The 23,547-nt window shown below is 42.9% G+C and overlaps 2 protein-coding genes across 4 annotated transcripts in view; one reads left to right on the plus strand and one right to left on the minus strand.

Annotated features, from left to right (window-relative positions):
• NINJ2 (ninjurin 2) overlaps positions 1–18,398 on the minus strand; it is a 44,372-nt gene extending 25,974 nt beyond the window's left edge. The window contains exon 1 of one of the 2 annotated variants that reach the window (XM_003202437.4): positions 18,210–18,398. In XM_003202437.4, coding sequence (XP_003202485.2) covers positions 18,210–18,362 — 153 coding nt within the window. In that variant the 5' untranslated portion in view covers positions 18,363–18,398. Of the gene's footprint in view, positions 1–626; positions 646–18,209 lie in introns of those variants that run through there. The other variant, XM_019612438.2, reaches the window with a different exon arrangement.
• The window catches only part of LOC100542571 (zinc finger protein OZF-like), a 1,148,434-nt gene that overhangs the window by 712,971 nt on the left and 411,916 nt on the right, over positions 1–23,547 (plus strand). The window lies entirely within an intron of this gene.

Below are 23,547 nucleotides of genomic sequence, written 5' to 3' on the forward strand. Positions count from 1 at the left end.
TGCTATTTCACACATCAGATAGTTAGAAGTGCTTCTCAAACTGAGAGAAGTTTTAAATCAGCAATTTAAGAATATAAAAGAAGAAAGGCTAATACGCCTGTTGCTCTTAATTAGTAAGCCACAGGTATTGTGTATAACCAAATCAGAGCCTGGAGTGCAAATTTTGCAGGAGTTACAAAGTGATGATTAATCCTTAAATGTGAGTTGCTCTCCTTGTCAGCAGAGGAAAGTGCTTTGCTAAATTACGTTTGCTGAATCCTACCGACCAGGGAAGACAAAAGCTGTTGTCTTATTAATGCATCAAAATTAATTATATGAGTATAACTGGTTATCTTTGGCATGAGTACAGGGCTCGAGGGACCAGTCATGGTGCTGCCCTGTTTGTTACCATTGCAGGCAATTATGAAAGAACTGCAAATCTGGACTTGCATAACTCAAAAGCAGTTTGAGTAAATTTCCAGGTTAAGAGCAAGAGAAATACTCCTTTCTCAAAAGCTGTAATTTAAGACCCAGAATGAATATGACCCAGTTGCAGGGGATAAAAGAATAAAAAATTAGGGTTTAAAGAGATGTGATAAATGTTGTATAGATTAATGGGTTTTCACAAACCGCTCTAGAAATCTCACCTGATGTGTACTTGGTCTGGTACAAGGTGGTGAAAGCTGGCATGGCACCAGTATCTAGGGGCTGTAAGGAAGAAAGGGACAGGCTCTTTAACAGGGTCTGCTGTGATAGAACAAGGGGAAATGGCTTCAAACTAAAAGAGGGAAGATTTAGATTGGATACAAGGAAGAAGTTTTTTATGATAAGAGTTGTGAGGCACTCCAGCAGGTTGGCCAGAGAGGTGGATTCCCCATACCTGGAAACACCCAAGGTCAGGCTGGACGGGGCTCTGAGCAACCTGATCTACCTGTGGGTGTCCCTGTTCACTGCAGGGGGGTTGGACCAGATGGCCCTTAAGGGTCCCTTCCAACTCAAATTATTCTGTGATTCTATGAACTATGGCTTGGTTAAGCTCTGCAGTTAGCTTAGGAACTGTGAATGCTTCTAGTTTGCACGGGGTAGATAGTATCTCAGATACAGAGACATCTTTTCTACTTCCCAGGAGTGAAAAACACCACTCTCAATAATCCCACGGATGTACAGATGCAGAAACTTCATTAGGAAATGGTGAGCAACAACAGCCATCCTTGGTCCATGAGAATATCACCAAAATTACTCAGTGAGGTTTTGTGCCTCCTGACCGGATTGTCTGCAAACCTGAACACAGTCCAGCACTTGAAGCACATTTAAACAGCGTGCCAAGCAGTGTGCTCTCTGTGTATGTCAGATTGTAAGCAAGTTGTGATTTATGTGTGCAAATGCTTCTGTGAAGGCATGTGTGCTAGCTTAGCCAGAATTTAACGTGAGTTTTTTGAAAACTTGAATTCTGAGTTGCACTTTAAACATTGTTTGTTCTTTCGATTTGGAACAGGCTCTGCTTCTGGAAGGATACAGAGTGGAACTGAGGAGATACAAGTTTGAGCTCAGTAAGGAATGGATGAGAGTGCTGGTGAGTTATCTGCTGCATTTTGAGGGCAGATAGCTGCATGAGAAATTCCACACCATTCTTCTAAAAACCTCAAAAAAAAGAAAAAAAAAAATCTGTCTTTCTAATCTCTGACCATAACTCTGGAGCTGTTCAAAACCAAAATCTGGGAATGCAAGAACAGTTTCCTTTGTCACAACTGAGCTTCCAAATACAGCTGCTGTGATCAATTTTTAAACTTTTAGCCCATGTCCAATGATAGCAGTTACACACACACATCTTCTGTCACCTCTGTGCAGCAGCAGAGTGCTGAAAGGAGCACGCAAATACTCCAGTAGGGTGGCACTGAAGTTTATTTAAGGATTGTGACAAGGTGCCCTTCAGGTCCAGGGCAAGAAAACTAGACAGAGAAAATGGACTGAGTTCTGCAGTGAAGCATGGTGGTTGATGTGCTTCTGTCTGCTTTTGCTTAGTGATAGACACTGCTCCAAGCCACAGGCAAGACTTATGGGTATATCAGATAGTGAGTAAAGCATTACACAGCTCCCAGAGGTGAGCCATTGCAGCATGATCAACCTATAAAAACTATTTCAGCCATGTATCATCAGTTCTCATTGCCCCTCCTCATTCTTTTGTGGTACTGCAGGGTAAAGCTCAAGGAGTCCATTTGTAGCTGAATGCAACTTCTGAATTACACCAATTGTTCTGCTAATCCTCTTTCTGATTTGAATAAATTCTCTCAGAAAGTAGCTAGGATCATCTATACAAAGGAAGTGAAACTACCATCAAGAAAGCATCTTCTGCAAGATGCTGGGGGTTTTATCTTGTAGCTATGCTGATCTAAGAGTCCAAAGCAAACTGGACCTGCTACAAGTCTTGTGCTCTCTTCACTCTGTCTTTCATAAAACCCTGTTCTGAGCCAATTCAGCTCATTAAGCCAAGCTAATTTAACAAAACTAAGCAAAAAATAAATTACTTCCTGCAACTCTAGTGATCTGAATTGTCTGAGAAGGGTCTGTCCAGAGCCAGCACAAAGAGAAGGTGGGATGTGCCTGTGGGAGCAGAAGGTCAGGAGGGAGCAAGGGAGTTGTAGGCTGAAGAAGAGTGGGACCTCCCCTTTTGGGGAGTAGCAGGCTATGAGATCATCCTGATAGCTAATCTTTCTGTTTGTTAGTCATTGCCTTGGAGTAGGGGTGTCATGACAAAACCTTCGTTGCTTTTGTTGTTAACCTTATGACATAGAGGAAGCATGTCTAGTTTCAGGTAATTTCCTTCATGTGTACAGCGATCACACATTCCATGCCTCTGTGTGTTAGGGTCACAGCCTAGGGTCACAGTACTTCTCAACAGCATTTGCTGAGAGTGCTAGGCTGGGAAGTTAGGGCAGCATATACTGTTCAAATGACTACAAAGAGCAAGTAATCCTTATAGGAAATGTGCACTGAGAGACTCTGAGGAAGGAGACAACTTATCTCAAAATATGTTCTCCTCTTGTGGTAATTTAGGTTAGATCAGTGCAGCGTATATTTGTGCTAAAAGCCGTAAGCAATCAAATCTAGCAATACAAGATGTCAGTGATGCTATTTGTATTTTCTGGACTGCTTATGTCACAGTACTTTTTCCTTGTCAACTAAACCTCTCTGATTGGCAGAAACTGTTTCCACTGGGAATTTTGCTAACTTAAGACCAGCAGCATCTTCATATGAAATACAGTCTGAGATTGACGAGTAGGCTAGCATGAAGCAGCAGCTTGTATTTTGTGAAAGGCAATTGCACCGTAGAATGGTGTCCCAGAAGACAGCCTAATGCTGCAAAGTGTGGGTTTGGGTTCCAAACTTCTAGCACTTTGCAAGTCATAGAATCACTGAATAGTTTGGGTTGGAAGGGACCTTTATGATTATCTAGTTCCAGCCCCTCTGCTATAAGCAGGAACATCTCCGTCTAGACCAGGTTACTCAAAACCCCATCCAGCCTGGCCTTGAATGCTTCCAGGGAGGAAATATGATATACAGCAATCTTTTATTTCTAGTCCTTAACATTTCATGTACATGTGTGGCTACAGTTATATTTTGAAGTCCCAGAGTGGTCCCAGAAAACATGTGAAAGGCTGCCAAGCAGAAATTGCAAGCACAATATATAGAATTTCACATTACAGTCAAATAGACGTGCATGAATTCACCTAGCACTTTGTGTATTTGCACAACGTAACTTTGGGTTACCTGGTTTGTGTACAGGTGCTCAGATGGTTTATAAGGAATGCCGGCAGTTGATTTAGTGAGAACATTAAAAAATAGGCTACTGTGTCTATGCAAGTTCACTACTATGAATGCTCCACGCTTGCCTATACACGTTAACTCTCTTCTTTCTCTACTCTCTAACACTCTGTACATGATAGCCTGTCTCCTAAATCAGTGAACCTGTGAAAATATCCACAGAGCATTAATTTCACTCACCCTTCCTGAAAGAGCTCATCTGCCATTCGCAGAAGCCTACAAAAGACCCTCAGATAAAATACTTTGTCTGCAGTAAAATATTATTATTGTTGTTAGCCTTGTGCTTTCAGAGGGTTTGATAGGAACCTGATGTCCTGCCAAAAGTAACACCCTGAGAATCTTTCAGCAACTGTTCCTGGGTGTTCTGTATATTATTGCTGTTTTCTCATACACTGTCTCTGGGAATTTCATTCTCAGACTAGAAAAACGTCAGTTCTCTTCCTTCCATAGAGGAGGGGGAAAAAAAAGAGAGAAAAAAACAAAGAAAAAGAAAGCTCAGTTGACACTTTATACTAAAATATTAGGCTAGTTTTTTTTTTCTGGTGGCTTATTATTCAGATGGTGGTTTTTTTTCTTTTCTTCTTGAATTCACTGCAAAAAAATCTTAAATAAGATTGATGTGAAATATTTCGTAGCATTACACAAACATTTTGCAGAACTGTGGATGGCCACTTAAGGGAAAAATAGAGGCATATTGGACCCAGACATTCAGTCAGCAATTTTCAGTCCTGCAGAGACAAAGAACCTTGAGGAGCTAACTTTATAATGAGGAGCTAAAGTACAGCATAGCAGAAATTAAAGAGAGGCCCAAATCCCCTTAGTGACAATTGTGTTTTTCACAGATCTCCTGGGTGGATGTTGCTTTGTGAGAACTTTGGAAAGGAGTTAGCAAACGAGGGCCTCCTAGGAGACCATATCGGGGAAGCAAAAGCCCCTGGGCCAGAATGGGAATGGGAGGAGACCCAAGCAGAATAACACTTTCTCTGACAACAGAATGCCCAAATTCTGCAAATATAGTCATCTGAAAAGCACTCACATTCAGACACCAAAAGTACTTGTAAGTTCCTGCAGTGGGAAGCAAACTTTTGCAGTAACTGGTTTCTTAGAGTTCCTTTTTTAACTGCTTCTGGTGTTTATCCTGAAGTTTTTCACTTCAAGATGGCTGAGGGACAAAATAAGTGGGAACCATGGATGCAGAACAAATGCCCTGGATTTCAATTGGGTTCAATCAGTCTGCATTTTGTACTGCAGCTGGATTCTTATAAGAGCACAGCCAAAAAGCTGTGTCCAAATAAACTGCTGTATGTCAGGATGGAAGACTTAAGGAGAATAAGGTTGGGGAGAAGTAAGAAAAAAACCCAAACAACTGGGCCATTTGTGATGGACTAGAATGAATGCTTGTGTTTGAGAGTGCCATGGTTGCTGTGATTGTCTTTACTTGATACGGGCTGAGAGAGCAGCTCATACTGGCTCCCAGTTTTAGTTGTGTGCTAAAACATTTACACACATCTAGCACAAAGTAATGAAAGAATATTGTCACTGTATTTCATTTGCATTTGATCAGAATCTCCCTTTCTTGGTTTCTGCCTCCCTCAGTAGAGCTCCATGTCATTGGATCAGAAGGGTTTTACTGATGGCACAGTGTGCAGTACCTCTGTGAAAGTGTTCCGTGGTGCCTTTCTCTGCGCTTGCTGCAGTCAGTTTCTCTACAGAACTGAAATGGATGCCACTATGCCTCTTACTGCTTATTCAGAGCTACTTATATCTTGTCTGGGCAACCTGATACAATATCCTCTTTTATGCTGATGCTGAGATGATCAGAGAAGATGGTGAAATAAACATCTTTCCATATAATTACTACTCTTATGACAATCAGGGACTCTTAATCTATATTTCCCTGAAAGGAAGGCAAATATTTAGTGAAATCATTACAGTTCTCAGTTCTCGCCCCTGGCACCAAACATTCCTGTTTTTATTGGACATTTTGCAGAGGTTTTATCTGGTAAACTACCTTCTGAAGAAAGACTGCCTCAGAGAATACCTCGTCAGTCTTCAAACCTGAAGGCTTCCACTCAGCTGCACCTATTACATTTGAATGTAGTTATGAAGCCTTTCCTTTCTTTCCCTGCCCTTCCTACCTTAATTTCATACATCCTCCTAATACCTTAGCTCCTGCAGCAGTTAAGCACAGAATGTGAATTTCTCTCTGCTCACAGGTAGCAACATGTTAACGTTGACTGTGTATGTAGTACAGGTGCCTTGGGCAAAAAGCAGACCAAATGCTGCTTAGTAACAGATGCAATATTCCCACAGTTTTGGGCCCACAGGATATTATCTATAGTGCAACCAACAGTAGTCACGAAGGCCTATCTGCCCTTCACAAGGCACTGGGAAGAAAAGCAGACCTTCAAAGGACATGGATCTTGCCATGCAAAGATTGTGATCAGTAAATCACAGCCTTCTCTTAGTCTCTGTATTTCACTGGTGCTAAAACAAGCTTCCCACAGGTGCTGTTGCTCTTGTTTCTGCTGAATCTGCCTTACAACTACACCCACTGGATGGATGATAACAAATGAAGAAGCATCTCATTGTGTGCAGGGCACTGATACAGCATGTCTACCGAAATGGCTCACATAGCAAAAGTAGTTACTCAGCTAGTTGCTGCCCCCTTATTTCCCAGAGCAGGTAAGGAGACTGGGGCTAGAGGCATTGACTCCTGATGGAAGGATAGCAGAATGCCATCGGGAACAGTATTCTCTCAGATTGCACCAGCCAGGCCTGCAGCCGCTTATATCCACAATGTATTTCACAAAAGAATTTATGAAGTCCATGGACTTTCGTGGTTGTGCAGGGCTGGTGGTAAAACTGAAAAGACGTATCAGTGTTATTTGCACTTGCATTGCTCTCTTGGGGTTTAGTTGGCTGAACTTTACTTTTTGTATGTCATTTGATTATATATAAAATAAAATAATAATAATAATAAAAGGGAGAAGGTCCAAAAAGCAGTGTTAGGGACACCAAAAACAAGTTCTCATTAGATAGGAAAAAGCAGAGAGGAGAGCAAAGGAAGGAAAAAAAAAGTTTTTGGATCACAATAAAGAGGACTGTAATGTTATCATTTGCTGCCTCAAGGGGATAGATATATTTTTTAAGCTATTCTTTGCTGTCGGTGGCTATGGAGACACCTTTCCCTGCATCTGGCCAAGCATCTGACTCAGTTGCTCCCACAGGAGAGATAATGTCCCTGTTTGTACATTGTGCAAGCGAGGCAACAGGAAGCGCTTTAACATGACCCATTGGGCTCAGCCCCTGCCCCACCCTGGCTGTAAACACCTGAGTTCATCACACACTGGCCCAGGTCCGAATCCTGAGCCCATTCCCCACCCAAGAATCCAAAAGAGAGCTGTCATCTTGCCATGACCCAGGAAAATGACCACCCTAAGCCCCAGCTCAATAAATGAGGGTGATGCTTGGAGGCCTGTGGCTCGAGGTAGTGCAGAGGGGGTGGAAATGAATCAGAGGACTTCTTGGCTAGACATTTCTAACCAAATCTTGCCTAATTAGTAGCTGCCAAGAACTGTTGCCATCTGCTGTGGAGCTGCCTGAGCCTGGTCCTGGCATACAGATACAGATCCGCAGCACGCCTGCAATGTCGTCCACATCAGAGCAGCCATTAGTTATCTTTTTTTCTCCATGGTCTCAGCAGAATAACTGAGTATTAGATAGGCTGAGATTAAACACTCCTCTTGCTATACTTAATAGCTCAGGCTAGGATGAAGTGGAGAGCTCCATTTTCTCTGATATCTGGGGACACAGACTTTCAGATCTGTCACTTCTCTCTATCCCCACATTTTGCTTACTAGCATGCATAATCTGTCATTTGTAGACTCTGAGCTTTGGCTGAATTTTTACTTGTCTCCCCAGGAAGGAAATAGGCCTCTGAGTTCTTCACCAGTTTTCCTACTTTCTTCTCATGGTTATGCCAAGTTGCGAGCTTTGCAGGACCCTGGCCTTTCTTAAATCACAGGCATGAAAGAAGAAAAGTGATATCCTTGCACAACCAAAGCAACTCAAACCAAGACAAGCTCCAGCTTTTCCTGCTGTGCTGCCAAGCACCACACCCGGCTGGAGCTCTTCACTGGGCCAGCTCTCCTGGCTGCAGGGCAGGAGGAGGGGAGGACAGGCCTCTAATCAAGGACAAGACTCACCTTATCCCTGTTTTTTTTTTCCTCATGATTTCATGATTTGCTTCTTACATTGAGGTTGTTTTTTTTTTTAAGGTGTTTTTTTTCTTCTTCTTCTTTTTTTTTTTCTGGAATGCTGAGCTTTTTCCTCTGAGCATTTGTTAGATGTTTTATTTTGATAGTCCGATATCTCTTTCCCCTAAGATCTGTATAGCTGCACTTGGGTATGAGTAGTTTTCTCCCTTGAACTCTATCACTCTCTCATTTGAGGAGGATGGAAGAGGGGCTTTTATTGTGCCAATGGATTTTGCCTATCCCTCTCTGGATCTGAATAGGCCAGCATTATTTCACAAGCGCTAAATCCACTCACAATGGTTTTTAACGCTGAGCTGCTGAGCCAGCTGAACAGCAAACACCAGAGGGGAAACCACATTTCATGAGCACTTCAGATTCCTTCAGACCCTACATGGAGCCATTAAGAGCAAAGTAAAAGCCCTTTGACACAACTCCCTTAGGCAACTTTTTCACAGCTACATGCCAAAAAATGGGGACTGGCTAAGGATTTGGTCCCAGATCAGCTCCCAAGAATCTAGGACATGGAGATGAAAATGGAGCTCAAATCTGTTTTAGCAGCACGTTATATTTTCTTGTGGCATATTAATTCTTTGCTGGTTGCCTCTCTGATCACTGTGGATTGCCAGTCAAGGTATTGCCAAAGGCAAAAGATGAGAAAAAACAGGCATTTGTGTTGCGTAGGAGTAGTTTTGGTTGTATTTCTGTTTGTATCTTATTCTTTACTTCTAAGTTAGGAAGAACCTGGATTGTATACCTTCCCAAATGATCCCAGAATAACTAGATCTTCAGCTAAGATGACCAGCCAAGAAAAATCCAAGGATGGGAACAATTGTCCCATGGAAATAACATGGATGAGGGCCTATGTAAAGGACCTGCCATTTCTGTCTCTGTCCAGATTCAAGACAACAGGGGACTTAATTTTTCCATGGAAGAAGACCTCGATGCTGTCGCCCACACACACTTGCACTTCCCTAAACAAGTTATTTCACAATGATGTGGGTTATCTTAGATACTCAGTGATGGAGGTTTCCTAGCCCAGGCAGTCTTGATAGAGTGATTACCTTGAGCAGTTGCATTGAGGGAGCAATAATAATTTATGGTGGTGGTGAAGATGTACCTCCTGTCATGTAGTTTCAGTTAGTAAAAAAATGTAGCCACAGCCTGAAGTCACAAAGGGACATGCAGAAACATTTAATCTTGAAACGGCTGATAAAGGGTTCAAACTTAAAGTAGAATAGTGGTGATCAAGAACATGTGTGATCATCCTGAGTCATAATTTATGTTTAATTTAATTTAGCTTACTTCACTTTTGCTTTGGTGCTTGCTTCCTATATCAACATGGCTGAACATGACTCTAGCTCCACCAAAAAAGAGATGCAAACACAGCTGTGTGCCTGGGCTTTTAAAAGCCTGTCAACAAAGTCCGTTTCCAACTAGTTTGAAGTTACATTCAGCAGGGTGGGAATTGTGTTTGGTCTGTTATTGGCAGCTTCAATTAATGTTTTACTTTACATTGTGTGAGGTAACAAGGTGGTCTCTGATGACTAAATATAACAACTTTTAACAATTCCTCAAAAAATAGTGACTATTAGGACTTTAGCAAGTGAAAAGGATAAATGGAACAACAGACCACTCTACTGCATGCCAGTTCACCTGTTCATTCAGACAACCTGTTTTTCCTTCTTGCTTCTGTCAGTTTCTGTGTGTGTGCCTTTGGGTACACCAGTGCTCCCTCTGCTTTGATTTACCAGTCTGTAAAATAGGCAAGAATACAGTTGTTTCTCCATGCACACACTGGGAAGTTAAATCCACTGATTCTTATAAAATGCCTGGAAAATTATGGGCAGTGAGCTTGGCTCTCACATAAGTCTATGGAATATTCCAGTGTTTATATTTTCTACAGATACATACTTTCAGAAAAACATAGGTTACGGTTAAATGGCTGATCGCTTTTTGACTCTTTTCAGACAGGTGGGAGCAGTTATTCTTTTCATATGACTAAAGCCTGTGGTGAACCTGGGGTTTTCGTCCTTCCCCCAAAAAATATTATTTTGAATTGTGTGGGTACAAAGTGAAAAGTTCTGCAAATATGCATAAATATTTGCAAAAATTCTAAAGAGAAAGAAGGGAGCCCAAATAATCCACAAACCAGCACTGCATCTCGTTTTTGTGTTCTCATTTCTCTAAAGTAGGTGGTAGGATTCCCCCATAATTTCCAGCACTTGCTGAACCTTGACCCAAGAAGTTTCATGAGAAATTTCTTCCCTAAGGGTTATTTTGGATTGAACTTTCTAAGATCCCAAGTAGAAAGGTTTTCATGGCTATAATTATAGAATCACACAGCTGATTCATGTAATTTGACAAGGAATTATAATTTGCTTTCTTCAAAGGTGCGTGTCAAGGTGTATGGTACCTGGTGATGTGAATCTTGCAGCATCTGCAGTTGGGCTCTTCTATCATTGTGGTGTCCAATTCAAGTTTCTGTTACATGTTTACATACCCGAAGCAATCCAGATTTCAGTAGTGTTAAGTTTCTTGGAGCTGGTTTCTTCTACTCCCTTTTCTCAGAGAGTATTTTATAAACATTTGACTCACAAGCCAGGGATGGGGAAATGGCAGTGAAAATACCCACATGCCCTTTCATATTTGGAGAAGTTCATGCTTCTGTGTGGGTGTTACTGTATACACGCAGCGTCACCCATTGCAAGCTGCCAGAAGAGAGACATGATACACGAATATGGGTTTTTCAGGAAGGGCTGAGAAGTGGTAGCTTGGGCTGAAGGCTGCTATTTTTACTGGCTAAATGAGAGGAGGACCTGTGCCTGTTTGTCGAATGAGGGTGAACAGAGAAGCAGAAGAATGATTAAGCTCTCAGACGTGGGATGGAATGAGGCCAAACGAGGCAAATTTTTTATAAAAGACATGAAAATTGATTGGTTTAGCAGGGGCTTCACATTGTAGAGGGCTCCAACACACAAAGATGGTTCGGTAGAAGGCTTTGACATTGGTCAACGAGGAAAACCATGTGTTACCATGACGATAAACAGGCTATGGATTAGCTACTAAATAAAACCCTCCACTCAAATCTACAGGTTGCAAGGGTGGGGGATGCTTGTCTGTGTAGAACAGATGGGGCTCTTAAAGGGCTGCTGAGGAGAATATGGTAAGATGAGAATGAAGGGGAATGATCCGGGATGGCTCCCATCCTCCAAATGAGGTGCACCAGTGATGATTCACTGCCACTCTAGGCAGAGCATATGGCCTCCACCACACAAAGACCTGCATGTCCCCTCAGCCTCTGGCACTGTGCAGGCACCATCCTGTCACCCTCTGAACTGCTTCATGTCCTTTCTGTACCCCCAGGAGGCCCACATCTCCCATGCCTGCTCCCTCTCTCTTACCATGCTTCAGCTGTATGATATTTATAAAGTAGACAGAAATCTATTATTATTAATGTTCTAGTTTAGCAACTGACTTTTGAGGACCTCTCCCCTTACCTCAGGGAGGTGGCAGCACTCCAGCCCACATGACCTCCTCCTTCCAACTGGGAGCTTTAACACTCTCCTTTTTGTAAATCTCTCAATTTCTTCAGAAACTTTTACTATACACAGAGGTGAAGTGCTGTGAGAAGCCCTTCCAGGCAGCAGTGTAAAATGTTCCAGAATTTACTTATTGTTATGGCAGCTGCATCTCTGACTGAAACCCAAATGTCTAAAGCCTTAATTTGTAGACTGAATGCTGGAAGAGTGCTATGAAAACAAAATATGTCAGCAAAAGGACTTATATCAGTCCAGTAGCACGCAGTACCAGCAGGTAATATTTTAATCCCTTCTCCTTACTTTGTATTGCTTTCTTCTTTCACTGGCCACTGCTGAAAGGTTTCTGAGCAAAGGCTAACACCACAGAACACAATTGGGACCTCAGTGTAGGCCCAAAGCAATATGAATGTGCGAACACCATGGCAAAGTTTTGTTGGGCTACTCTGAAATTCTTGCCACAAGAGACATAAAAGACTCAAGATTCTTCCTATAAGCCCCTCCTGGCTTCAGAGGTGTTCTGTCAAGGATGAATTTGTCTCCCAGGAAGTTCTCTGGCATGTGGGTTTTCTGTCAACTCATGTGCAACTGTAGACACAGGTTCTCACCATGTCCTGGCAAGTAACTTTTTAGATACATCAGACAAAATCATCCTTCTAGTGGCCTATCGCTGCCTTCCTCTTTCTACCACAGTGCTATCTGAATCCTACATTGGTCCTAAACCCAGTGTAAGGACCCGTTTTAAAAGCAGCCCCTCGTAGTCTTCTGCAGGAGGCTTCTTCATGTCTATTGTTTCTGTGAGTGCAGACTTACTAAGTGATCAATCAAGTTAATTCATTACTTGATATGTGTTTTGTTAAAATCCCTTGCCCTTCTCTACCGTTATGTGCAGAGTTTCAATGTGAACATGGTTTGCTAGCATGGGATTGAACTAAGACACTGCTACCGGTCTTTCCCCCATCCCTCAACAAGGTGGAGTGCCAAGGACCAGGTCAGCCTCCAGTGTGTAAGGCCACTGATTTCTGTGGGATAACTCCAAGGACATGTTTGACTTTACACATACCTCATTTTCACCAGGTACCTTGAAATCTGGGTAAGTTCAGTTCTTCAAGATGAGAAAACACCATCCCTGTGTTTGGGACAGGCACAAATGAATGTTCTGAGTGGGAAGTCTGCAATCAGTTAGAGCTGGTGGGAGGAATGTACAGGGGAGAGGAGAAATGCCATGTCTGGCTAAAGAACAAAGGACCGATCAGTACTGGCTCTAAGAAAGTCTCCTTAGTATCCTGTCATCATGCTGTCTGTCCTCTAGTGTCAGAGTTACAAGTCTCTGGAACCAGCCCCAACTTTACAGCTCCCTGACACTGGAATGAAGAGCATAGGATCATTCTCACTCCTAAGTGTGATACTGTATTTCATATCTGCCTTCTGACTGACAAGGCATGTTGAATCTTCACCTTAGCCTCTAGCTAGCCCTATAAAGGCTGTAGTCTCAAGCAGCAACCTGAAATCTTGCAGTCTGAGTGACATCCACTAGTAAGAGCAATCACTGTTACTGTTTGGACATTCCCTGCTCCTGCCTCAGGCTACACTCAGACTTGGACCTTCAGCTAATTGATCTGAAGCAAGAGGGAGCTTCTGCTGAGAGGAGGGAACCTGCTCCCTCCCTGTGCTCTCCTGGCCACACAGTCCTACCCCTGCTGGCTGTTGACGCTTGCCTGATCCTTCCAGGAACCCATTCAGCGCAGAGGAACAGAAACTCTGGCAAAGAATGATGCATTTTCTCTGAGTTTAACTCTATGAATTAGCTTTACCAGGGTCAAATGAGTGACACAGGAGATGGAGCGCACACTGGGAGTGGGGAGCAGGCTCCTGCTTGGGGGGCTGTGTCAGCTGGACTAGTGTTGTTAAAACTGGTGAAGTAAGTACTCAGATGCTTGATCACTGAGTTGTACGCTCTGCAGGAGTGACTCTTTCTGAAGCACTTGGTATTTTCTTCCTGAAAGATGCGTTCTCACTAGAGACTCAAACACAGAGTTTGTCCTAGAACCCAAACAACACTACGGAAGTCAGCTGGGGCAAAGGATGCTGCTTGGCTGGGGATGTTGTATTGCCATCATTCTAGGAAATTGCTAAATGAGGGTAAAGGTCCTCCAGCACTAGAAAGCACAAGCTGGCTGTTACTGCAGAAGCAGGCAAATAATGTGCCGGAGCCAGGAACTTGTAAGCATGTCACAGCCTCGAGGCACACACTAAAGCCACAAACAAAAATGCAAAACCAGAAGTCTAAGACACTCACTGCTTTCCCTCTTCAAGCCTGGGCTGAAAGTGGGATGTGGGAGATGGGTTTTACAGCACTAAGTGGGACTTTCCAATTGTTTTGTGGGCATTTTGGAAAAATCCCCACTACAGTCAGGCCTAAGCTAACTCTATTAATCTGCCTGCTTAAAATTTTCCTGCTGCTGACCCGGTCAAAAACTGAGCACTGAAAGTAAATTATCCAAGGATTTAATACCCCCAGTTCCCCCCCCCCCCCTCCCCTTTTTTTTCCCCCCTTCTTTCAAGTTGCTTGTAAACCTGTCTTTCTTTCTGCAGATGTATGTAGTATTCCAAGTGTTCACCAAACAGCTTCTGCCAAAAAATTTCGGCACGGGGGCTCTTTCCCAGAATTATTATTTTATCCGTTTACTCTTTTTACTTTTGATGTATGAATGATTCCCTAAATGGTGATGTATTATTTCTGCTTCTCATCCCAGAGGATTGTAATTTTTTTAAAAACTAAGGAGTAAGAAACTATAAAAAGAAAGAAAGAAGCAGCATGTGCGATGTAGTCCCTTTTGCAATATGAATATGGATGGCATTCATCCAGTGCACATCCTTTAAACGCCCACTTAACCAGAACACAGCATTCATTCATGAATTAGAAAATATTAAAATACAAACCTAACCAGCCTCTGGAGCCATTTAGAATCGGCCCCAGCCTTTGCTCCATTTTGCAGTATTCATCTGGGGCACTGACAGACACAGCCGTGGCAGCAGTGTGTGAGTGTTACTGACTTCAGCCGTCTGCAGACCTTCCCCTGGTTGCTGTGGTGGGAGGGGTGGAACGGATGTAGTCTCAGTTGCTCCCATTCAAAGTCTGGTACATTAGCTTAAATCACCAGTGAAACAGGGTTGTGTTAAGATGCCAAATCGTGAACTGCAGCAGCTGAGGCACACGGCTAAACAGATTGAATGGGCCTTTTGCTTCTGAAAAGAGCAGACCTGTACAGCCCCCTCCTCCTCCCTGTTCTCCCCAACCCCCCTTGCAAATCAGGGGAAGAGCTGGGAGTTAAGGGAAGTAATAGAAAAAGTGCAGATTAATCAGCCAGAATGTGACTATCAAAGCCAAGCTACTATTCTGGCTCGCAGACCTTTATTTTCTGAAGCAAAAAAGACCTGGTGATAGGACCTTGTGGGCTGTTTCTCTCCCAAACGTGTTTTTCTATCTCAAAACACACTGTTGCATCTCATCATGTTGCTGCTTCCCTCCATGCTTACTTGTCAATGGCAGATGTTTAGTAGGGGAAGGTGAAACTTTTGCTCGGAAACCAAAATAGAGATGTCCGGTAAGAAAAGAGTAATATTTAAATTGATTCACATTAAAGTCTTGTCTTTTAATGAGTGAAGTAATCTTTTTAGTTAAAAGGTTTTAATTTAAGTTTTGTCTTAGTGTTTGGCTAATGGGTGCAAATCAGGCGAGGCTGCTCTGTCTTTGTGTGCCTGTTTTTTTTCCATTCTGCGACCCTCTGTGTCATTTGAGGTTCTGTCAGTCCTCAAAACTGAAAAAGAGATTCCTTTGAAACACACCAAGCAAGAAAATATTTGTTTGTGAAAAAGTGGATTAATGGCACTACTTGCTGATAAAAATCTGCCCTACATCTTACCAATAGACAGTTGGCATACATCTTCTCTAGTGCAAGTTATTTCTTGCAGTCTGGTCAGCAACTTGGTTATAGCCTGCAGGGAGCTGAGGAGGGTATTTGTTCCCATGCCATTGGTCATGGGAATTGAAGGTATCTTTTTTAACTTGCAGAACTGTAAGTATTGTTACTGATCATAACATCCTCTTCTCAATGCTTGCTCCAATATTTGGCTTTCTGACTTGTTCCATGAGATGGCAAATTCCACAGGCTGATAGCACACTGGAGAGGGTGTGTCTCCTGCCAGGGAGACTTTCAATTTTGCTGAGTGAGCTTTATTCTCATCTTTTAGAATGAGCAAAAATGTTGGGAACCAATCAGTTATCCTTAGAACCATCTAAAATGATCTTGATCACCTCTTTCAGCTCTCTCCTGTGCTGGGCTAGACTCATATTATTTCCGTTCTCTTGTCACCTGACAAGCCTGTTTGTCCAAATGTGTAAGAAATGCTAAGACCCTTTCCCTATAAGTACACAATCGTGTTTCTTTATTGTATCTCAGCCATGTTCCTGGCTGTTCCTGCCACTCTATCCCAGAGCTCCCAGAGGAGGAGCGAATCAGGAGTCAGCTCCCTACAGCATGCGGCACACGTTCCTGCAGATTCCTCATAAACCCACAGCTGGAAACATCCAGAAAGACACTTGCTCTGCAGTCAGTGCTCAGAGCAAGGTCTCAACAAAGTCTTTTAAATTGACTTTCTACTGAAAGACATGTTTTTCCCCCCTCCACTGATCCCTTTATCTTATGCTTCTTAAATCACAACACATTGGGACCCTCTGCCTGCCTCAGTGGTGCAGTTGTATGCAATGTACTTTCCCTCCCTTGCCAGCACTGCATATTTCCTGATCATATGCATGCACTGGTCTGGTACTTTCTGATGGCTCCATGAAATCTCTCTATACTGTTACAGATTAAATCTCAGATCTTTGGTGTGGCATCCTATGTAGAGAAAGATAGAAAGACTTGTAGCATCAGAGAATCACTGAAGTTGGAAAGACCACTACAATGAACTAGTGCAGCTATCAGCCAGTCTCCATCATGCCCACTGACCATGTCTCTCAGTGCCACATCCACCTCCAGGTTCTTGACCACCTCCAGGGACGGTGCTCCACCACCTCCCTGGGCCTCCGCCTCTTCCTACTTTAGAAACACATATGTATGCTCTTTTCAACGTTGTAACTCAAGGAAACTTTGGCATTATTTACTTTTCTGAGTGTTGTAAGGATTACTTTTGGCTGATGGTACTGCGAATCACTTTTGGCTCTTCATAACCTCAAGATGAAATGGAAGAGAAAAGTCTGACTGCGGAAAAAATCTAAAATCCAGATTTTTCTGTAGTTTCTGAGCATTTTAATCTGTGAAGTTGATTTTTTTTTCATCTATGGACTGTGCTAAAAATCCAGTATAGACCTGAAACTTTTCATTGTGTGGGAAGATTTAATATACAAGTATTTATTTTTATGTAGCATAATTTCATATCCTCTTTGTCCTCTGTCTCCAGTTCCTGGCTCAGTGATGTCTGTATTTTTCCCTAGGAAAGTTTATCCTCTCTTCCTGAGTGCTAAACAGAATGTATTTTCACCAGCTGTAAAGCTACCTCTGCATATTACTCAGTTATGGTGTCTCTATCTCTGAGCATAGCTGTTCCAAGGTTTTATAAAGCTGCTCTGCAGTTCATATCTTTAGGGGAGGTCCTGCAGGACCAGAGAACCTCCACCCTTCTTTCCAGTCCACTGCTCCAGCTCTGGGATTATAACCCTGAATTATTCTCACGGCTGCATACCTTACATTTTAGTCTCTTTGAGATGGACTGAAGAATTAAAAATTGAGCCACCAGGTGGACTTCCCCGCTTTTAATTCTGAGAACAGTTAAGAGTGTAACAGACAGAAAAATCAGCAACAAAATTTGGATCCTGCTGTCAACCTCCCTGGTGCTGGAAGCTGAGCCCCAGGCAGTGCTTCACATTCTGCCCTTCTCCAGGGTTGTCCCAAGCACGGATCTGGGCTTGAACTTCAGATGAGTGTTTGTGATCTGGGGTTTTGATTCCATTTCATCTCTAAAGTTTCTTTTTCCAAACCCTTGGGCAGTTGCCCTTTCCTAGAACACACGCTGAGAGCAAGAAACACCCTTCTTAAAAAACACAAATACTCAGAAGAGGAACGTGGAGAACTGAAAGAGCTTTATCAAGAAGTGTTGTTTCTCTGCAAACCCCACATAGGAAACCCTGGCCTCTGCACTCCCTCAGCATTTGCTGTATTTATTTCTTCTCTCCTCTCCAGATTGGGAGCAGTTTCTGCCAAACAGAGCAAGGCTTTGTGAGATGAGGAATGGATCGAAGTTTTGCAGCTTGTAAAGTATGTGCTGCCTCCTCCTGAGAGCTGAACGCTCCCTTCTGCTCCTGCTGCCCCCCAGAGCAGCTCTTCTTAGCAATTCCCCTCTTCTTACCCTCTTTCAGAAAAAGACTCCTAGCTCCTGGCAGAACAGGGGCAGAGCTTGTTTCACTTCAAAGGAGAGCAGAGGCAAAAAGCAGCAAGTGAAACTGGCTGCCGGAACAGAGGAGCGAGTGATAGAAGGGGTGAACGTATCCCCTGAAGCAGGGATCTTCCCTCCCGTTTCTCCCTCCCCAGTTATTTCCCCGAGATGGACTCACTTGCAGGTTGATGCTCTCCCCTTCCGAGGCCATCCCGCTGCCCCCGGCTCCCTTTCCTTCAGACGCCACGAGGAGCGGGGCACTCTGCGCTCCCGGAGACTCTCTCCTTGCTGGACCAGGCCGCTCAGCTGCTGGAACAGACCCACTATTCATCAGCCGCGGCCGGCCGCCCGCCTTGGCATCGTCTGGGGGCTGAGAGAGGGGGTGGCAGCCAATGCTGCATTGTCCAGGCAGCGCGTGGAACAAGCGTTCTTCTTAGACTTTCCATGACAGTCGTGCTCATGACGTGTCTGTGCTACCTCTTGGAGCCCAGCTGAGTCCCATGAGCTCACTTGGGCTGGGATGCAGGGTTGCAGCCAGTGTACCAAGCGGTTCCTGGTGTGGGCTGTGTGGCTGCAGTCGTGATCTCCAGTTCGCCCAGCTCATCAGCACGCAGCTGAGAGTGCAGATGAAAAACTAACGGGTAAAGAGCTTAGGTCCAGAAAGTTATGCCTGCTAGCTGCTGCCACAGCAAAGATATTGTTACGGCTGAGGTAAAATTTCCACTTTGCTCTGTTTATAGTCACTTCTTCTCATTTTTCTCCCTAGCCAAAATGCCCTTCCTTATCCCTCCCCAACACTTTTTCTAGCTTCAATTTGATATAGCTGGTCTTGGCTGAAATCGAGTTCTGCTTTTTGCTTAAGTCAAAAACAACTACAGATGTCACTGGAATGGAAACGTATGCAGCCAGAATCAAATCACAGTGTAGGAAAATAAGTTATTATTAGGTGGAATGCTTAGGCAGAAGAATCAGTGCAATTCTCTAGATTCCAGAGAAACTCTGCTATTTTGTACCACCTGCAGATCAGGTCTGCTTCTTTGGCTTTTTGAAGGACAATTTTCCTCGTCACAGTAGCATGAAAAATGTATGGTAAGTAATACAGGCTGCTTAAAAAGTTTAACCAAATGCGTGTCCTAGTGCTCCAGCCTTATAAAAAGTGCTGACAACTCTGTCAGTAGGCGATCCTGTTGCATTGATGCTTCCCAGCAAAAGGCCTGGTTTTGCAGTGATAATACCAGTGCTTAGTGCTGCAAGTTCATTTCAAAGTGCTGATGAATTTAGTACCCCTGCATTCCTCTCAAACAGCTTTCTCTTTTTTCTCACAGATGTATGAGCTGAAGTAGTGAGATATATCCAGTGAGCAAGCTAATACCATGCAGGAAAGCAGGATGAGGACATCCCTCATCTGACCTTTAGGCTGTGGCCTCTACAGCAGCTTGAGCCCACCTTGGCTAAGGATGTTGCAGGAATGCAGCCTTGCCCAGCTCACCTTTCAGCTCTGGCTCAGACATCATGCGGCTGGGAGCTGACCCAGCCACAAACATAACTGGGGCAAGGAAAGGGGCAGAGCCATTTAGTTCCCATGGGGAAAGGCTTCTGCTACTGCAAAATTATCTTTCTCAACACAATGTGTCTGTGTGGAATTGATCAAGCTTTCTTTCAACAGGGAGCAGTTATTAATTTTGAGAGATCCTTCTCCTTTAAGTCTGTTGGGCCATGTGCATGGTTCACCTCCCTGGCTATTCTGACATATAGTAGAGGATAATGCAACAGCAACTCGTCTGCTGAAAAGATAAGAGAATTGTCACTTGGGCCCAATCTGGGCCCCCATCCAACAGCTAGACAATCTAAACCAACATCTTTCCTTCTAAAGTAAATGACAGAAGCTAGAACAAATGGCTTCTGTATTCTTGGTTTCGTTTGTTTTGATAACACAGTCAGCTTTTAGATTTAATTTTGTCTTCTGGAAGAGAACGACACAAAAAGACTTAAGACTTCGGCTTGCTTAAAGGATACACTCTGTTTACATGAATCTAGGTGCAGCTGATTCTATAGTCACAATGAAAGCCACCTTCATGGCTCCTACTCTTGAATGAGAGACTATGTCTTATTGTTAGTGAAGAGCTTGTTTAAATGGAAAACAAAAGTGAGGCGCTACTCCTTGCTGCTTTTCAGCACCTGTTGGCTTTTTTTTTTCTTTACTGAAAAGAGCATCTAGTTCAAAGCCCGCTAGCTATCTGCTACTGTTAACTTGGTGTCCTGATGGGAGACTATATGTTAACTAAAAACTCACTGTAAGTAAGTACACTGTTACAGGGATGAAAATATAGACATTTACATGTTTTTCAATTACTTTTTTTAGCATAGTCTAAAAAAATATGGTTGACCAATTTATAAATAATATATTGTTTATTGATAGATAATTTGCACTGGATGTGCAACCACTGTGTTTGTTTAGGCCACTCCTGGGAGTCACAAGGAGTTCATGCTGTGCAGATTTTTTGTGAAAACATCTCCAGCAAATGACCCGTGAAGTCTGGCCAATGTTTTTGAGTCCCTACACCTGTGACAGGCATAAAAACAAGTCCAAAATAGCTTTTGGTGGTCAGACAGGAATAAAGTATCCATCACTTTACTTGATAGATAAACAAAAATCACCAGTGAGCTAATTTCGGACAAGGTTCATGATATATAAGAATGTACTTTTTCAACTATTTTTCTTAGTACTGTATCTAAGTGCTATGCTACTTTTTTATTTCCTCATGCTCTCCAGAGAGGTATTGCAAGAGTAATAATCCTGTGTAACGTCCTCAAACTACCTACAGAAATCAGTCGCAGTTTGCTGTAACTCTTGTGTCCTTCACTTCTGTCAAGCTAGATTCCCAATTCACACTCCCAAGATAGCGTGAAGGAGTTTTTCTGCAAAGCATGTTAGTAGTAATGGCTGTAACAACTGTCCTTGGAGTATCTGGAGTTAAACACATTAGAAAGAGAAGACTTCAAACAAAAATATTCTTCCTGGAAGTTATTTGTATATATCAGTAACAACAAAGCTCAGAACTGGAAAATGTGAGGAGAGAGAGGTAGGTTTATTTTAACTTGAGTTGTAATAGCATACTAAGAAAGAATACCTCCATGAACACAGATATAACTGAGATTTTCTTGTTCCTAAATTTGATTACAAAGGATTAATTATCTTACCATAATTGTTACGATACCAGAACACACCATCCTGATGGTTCAAAGATTAAAGTATAGAAAATGCAACGTGACTTCTAAAAGAGATTCTGACATGAGTGGCAGCACTCGCTAGTTTTAGGGCTAATGATCCCCCTTCTTGGACTCTGTGTTTATCCCACAAGATAAGTGAGAGAACTCCAAAACTGGTCTGTTTTTATTTGGTTAGTCTTTTTGGTGACATATACAAGAGATGAATGGGGAAAGTGCAGTGTTCCTTGAAAGGAGGGTGAGGAGCACGTGGGGCATGCTGAAGAACAAGTACATGATTTCCCTTGCAAGATCAGCCCACACTAGCTGAGAGGAGAGGGAAGGCACTGCAGAACAGCCATATTCTCTTGGAGCATTCATGGTAAAGATGCTCATTTCCACCCCTGTCATCTTCCCTCCTATATGCCAGCTAAACTGCTTGTGCAGCCACCCAAGAAACCAGGCAGAAGAACTTATTCCAGCTGGAAAAAAAAATACATATATTTGGCCATTTGTTTTTTCTGGGATCAAATCTCTGACTTGGTTCTGCACATAACTGCACAAACACTTATGCTGGCAATAGCAAGGGTGCCCAGCGGGGAATGGAAAATGCTGCTGGGAGAAGGGTGGGGACAAGCCGGTTCAAGCAGCATTGCTGCTGGGTGTGTAACCATGGCATAGCAGTGCTGGTGCCATCAGTGGGGCTGGCCAATGCAGAGGGGATGTGGGAAGAAGAGCTGCAGTTCCCAGGCCTCAGCACTGGCCTGCAGAGTCTGCTGGCAGCAAAAAGCCATGCTGCCCAAAGATTGATATGAGATTTGCTCTTCTGTATCACTCTCAGATTTCTTGTGGTGCTTAGGAGAGAACCATAACCAAGACCGCAAGAGTTCCTGTAAGACAACTACGCTTCTAACCAAGCAAATAACAGGCTACTTCACTTCTTAACCCTTCCCAGGCCTTGAATTTTTGTTGTAAAAGAAAGTGGCTGTATTTGAGACCATCTCTCTCCAGTCTGTAATTTTGGGTCTTCACTACATCAAGAAAGGAGGGTCCTCATGATCTGTTATGAGTGCATATCCTCTAAGAGAGTATGAAAAGATTTGTTTAGCTTTACAGAATGAAAAACAAGAGGGATACTGATGCCATCTTTTAAGATGGATAATATCAAGGAGATGGAAGCTCAGCATTAGCACAGGAACTAATTTATAAATCGGCCAAGAAAAAATGCTAGGTTAGAAATTTTGAGAAGGCTCTTGTCTGCCTAAGTGAAGATGTTCTGGAAAAGCCAACCAGTGAGAGTAATAAGGACAGGCAACTAAGTCAGCCTGGAGACGGAGATTGCTTAGCCTACTGAGGGGATTACCTGGTATTATAGAATCATAGAATCATAGACTGGCAACATGGTAGTGCAAGCCACACCAAAAGTGAAGGCAAGCAACTATATAGCCAAAAGGTCCTTTTTTTTTTTTGTAGTATATTAAGAAACATTAGTCCCATTGTCTTTCAATGAGTGGTAGGGTTCTAGCTCCTAGCTGGCAGGACTTGCATCACTTTTAACAGGAAAGAACCACAGAGCACAGTTGGAAAGGTAACAATTACAAGGAAGGCTCTGAAGACTGAGAACACAAGGATACTAGCATATTTCAAAAATTCTGTCAAAGGGTAACAGATGAACATGTACTTATCCAATTAATTATTAAATTATAAGAAAGCAAGGCTAGAAAGGATTTTGAATGGTCACAGATTGCTTCTCCTGCAACAGCATCTCAGTGGTGCTTGTCCCATTAGCACAGACATTGACCCAGCCTGCTCCAAAATCATTCCAGCTCTGGAGATTTCCAAGGCATCTCATCCGACTGCTTCAATATCACAACCCTTACAGCCAGGAATGGCTTTGCTGAAGCCTAACTTAATAAATAAATAAATCAGCCTTGCTACAATTTTAGCCTGTTACTCTTATCCTCTTCATGTGGGAGAGAAAAGATTATTTCCTTCCTCTTTGCTGTGGTGGTTTACATTTTTGAGGACTGTTATCATGTCTTTTTTCAGCCTTCTCTATATTTAAGGAAACAAAAATTCTTTTGCCATTTCCTCACAGATTATATTTCACAGATTGCCAAGTGTTCTTGTTGCTCTCTGAACTCTTGTCAGTTGAATAATTGGAGAGCTTTGAACTGTTGGCAGCCAGGATTCGTATTGTACAGGTGAAAATAGTCAGAGTGATGCAAGGAAGAGAAATAATAGTGGAATAATCTTCTTTGTATTTGGTCTGATAATAGGAGTATTGGGCACAGTCTGAAACTTTTGAG

Source organism: Meleagris gallopavo, chromosome 1, assembly GCF_000146605.3.
Source record: "Meleagris gallopavo isolate NT-WF06-2002-E0010 breed Aviagen turkey brand Nicholas breeding stock chromosome 1, Turkey_5.1, whole genome shotgun sequence".
Lineage (NCBI taxonomy): Eukaryota > Metazoa > Chordata > Aves > Galliformes > Phasianidae > Meleagris > Meleagris gallopavo.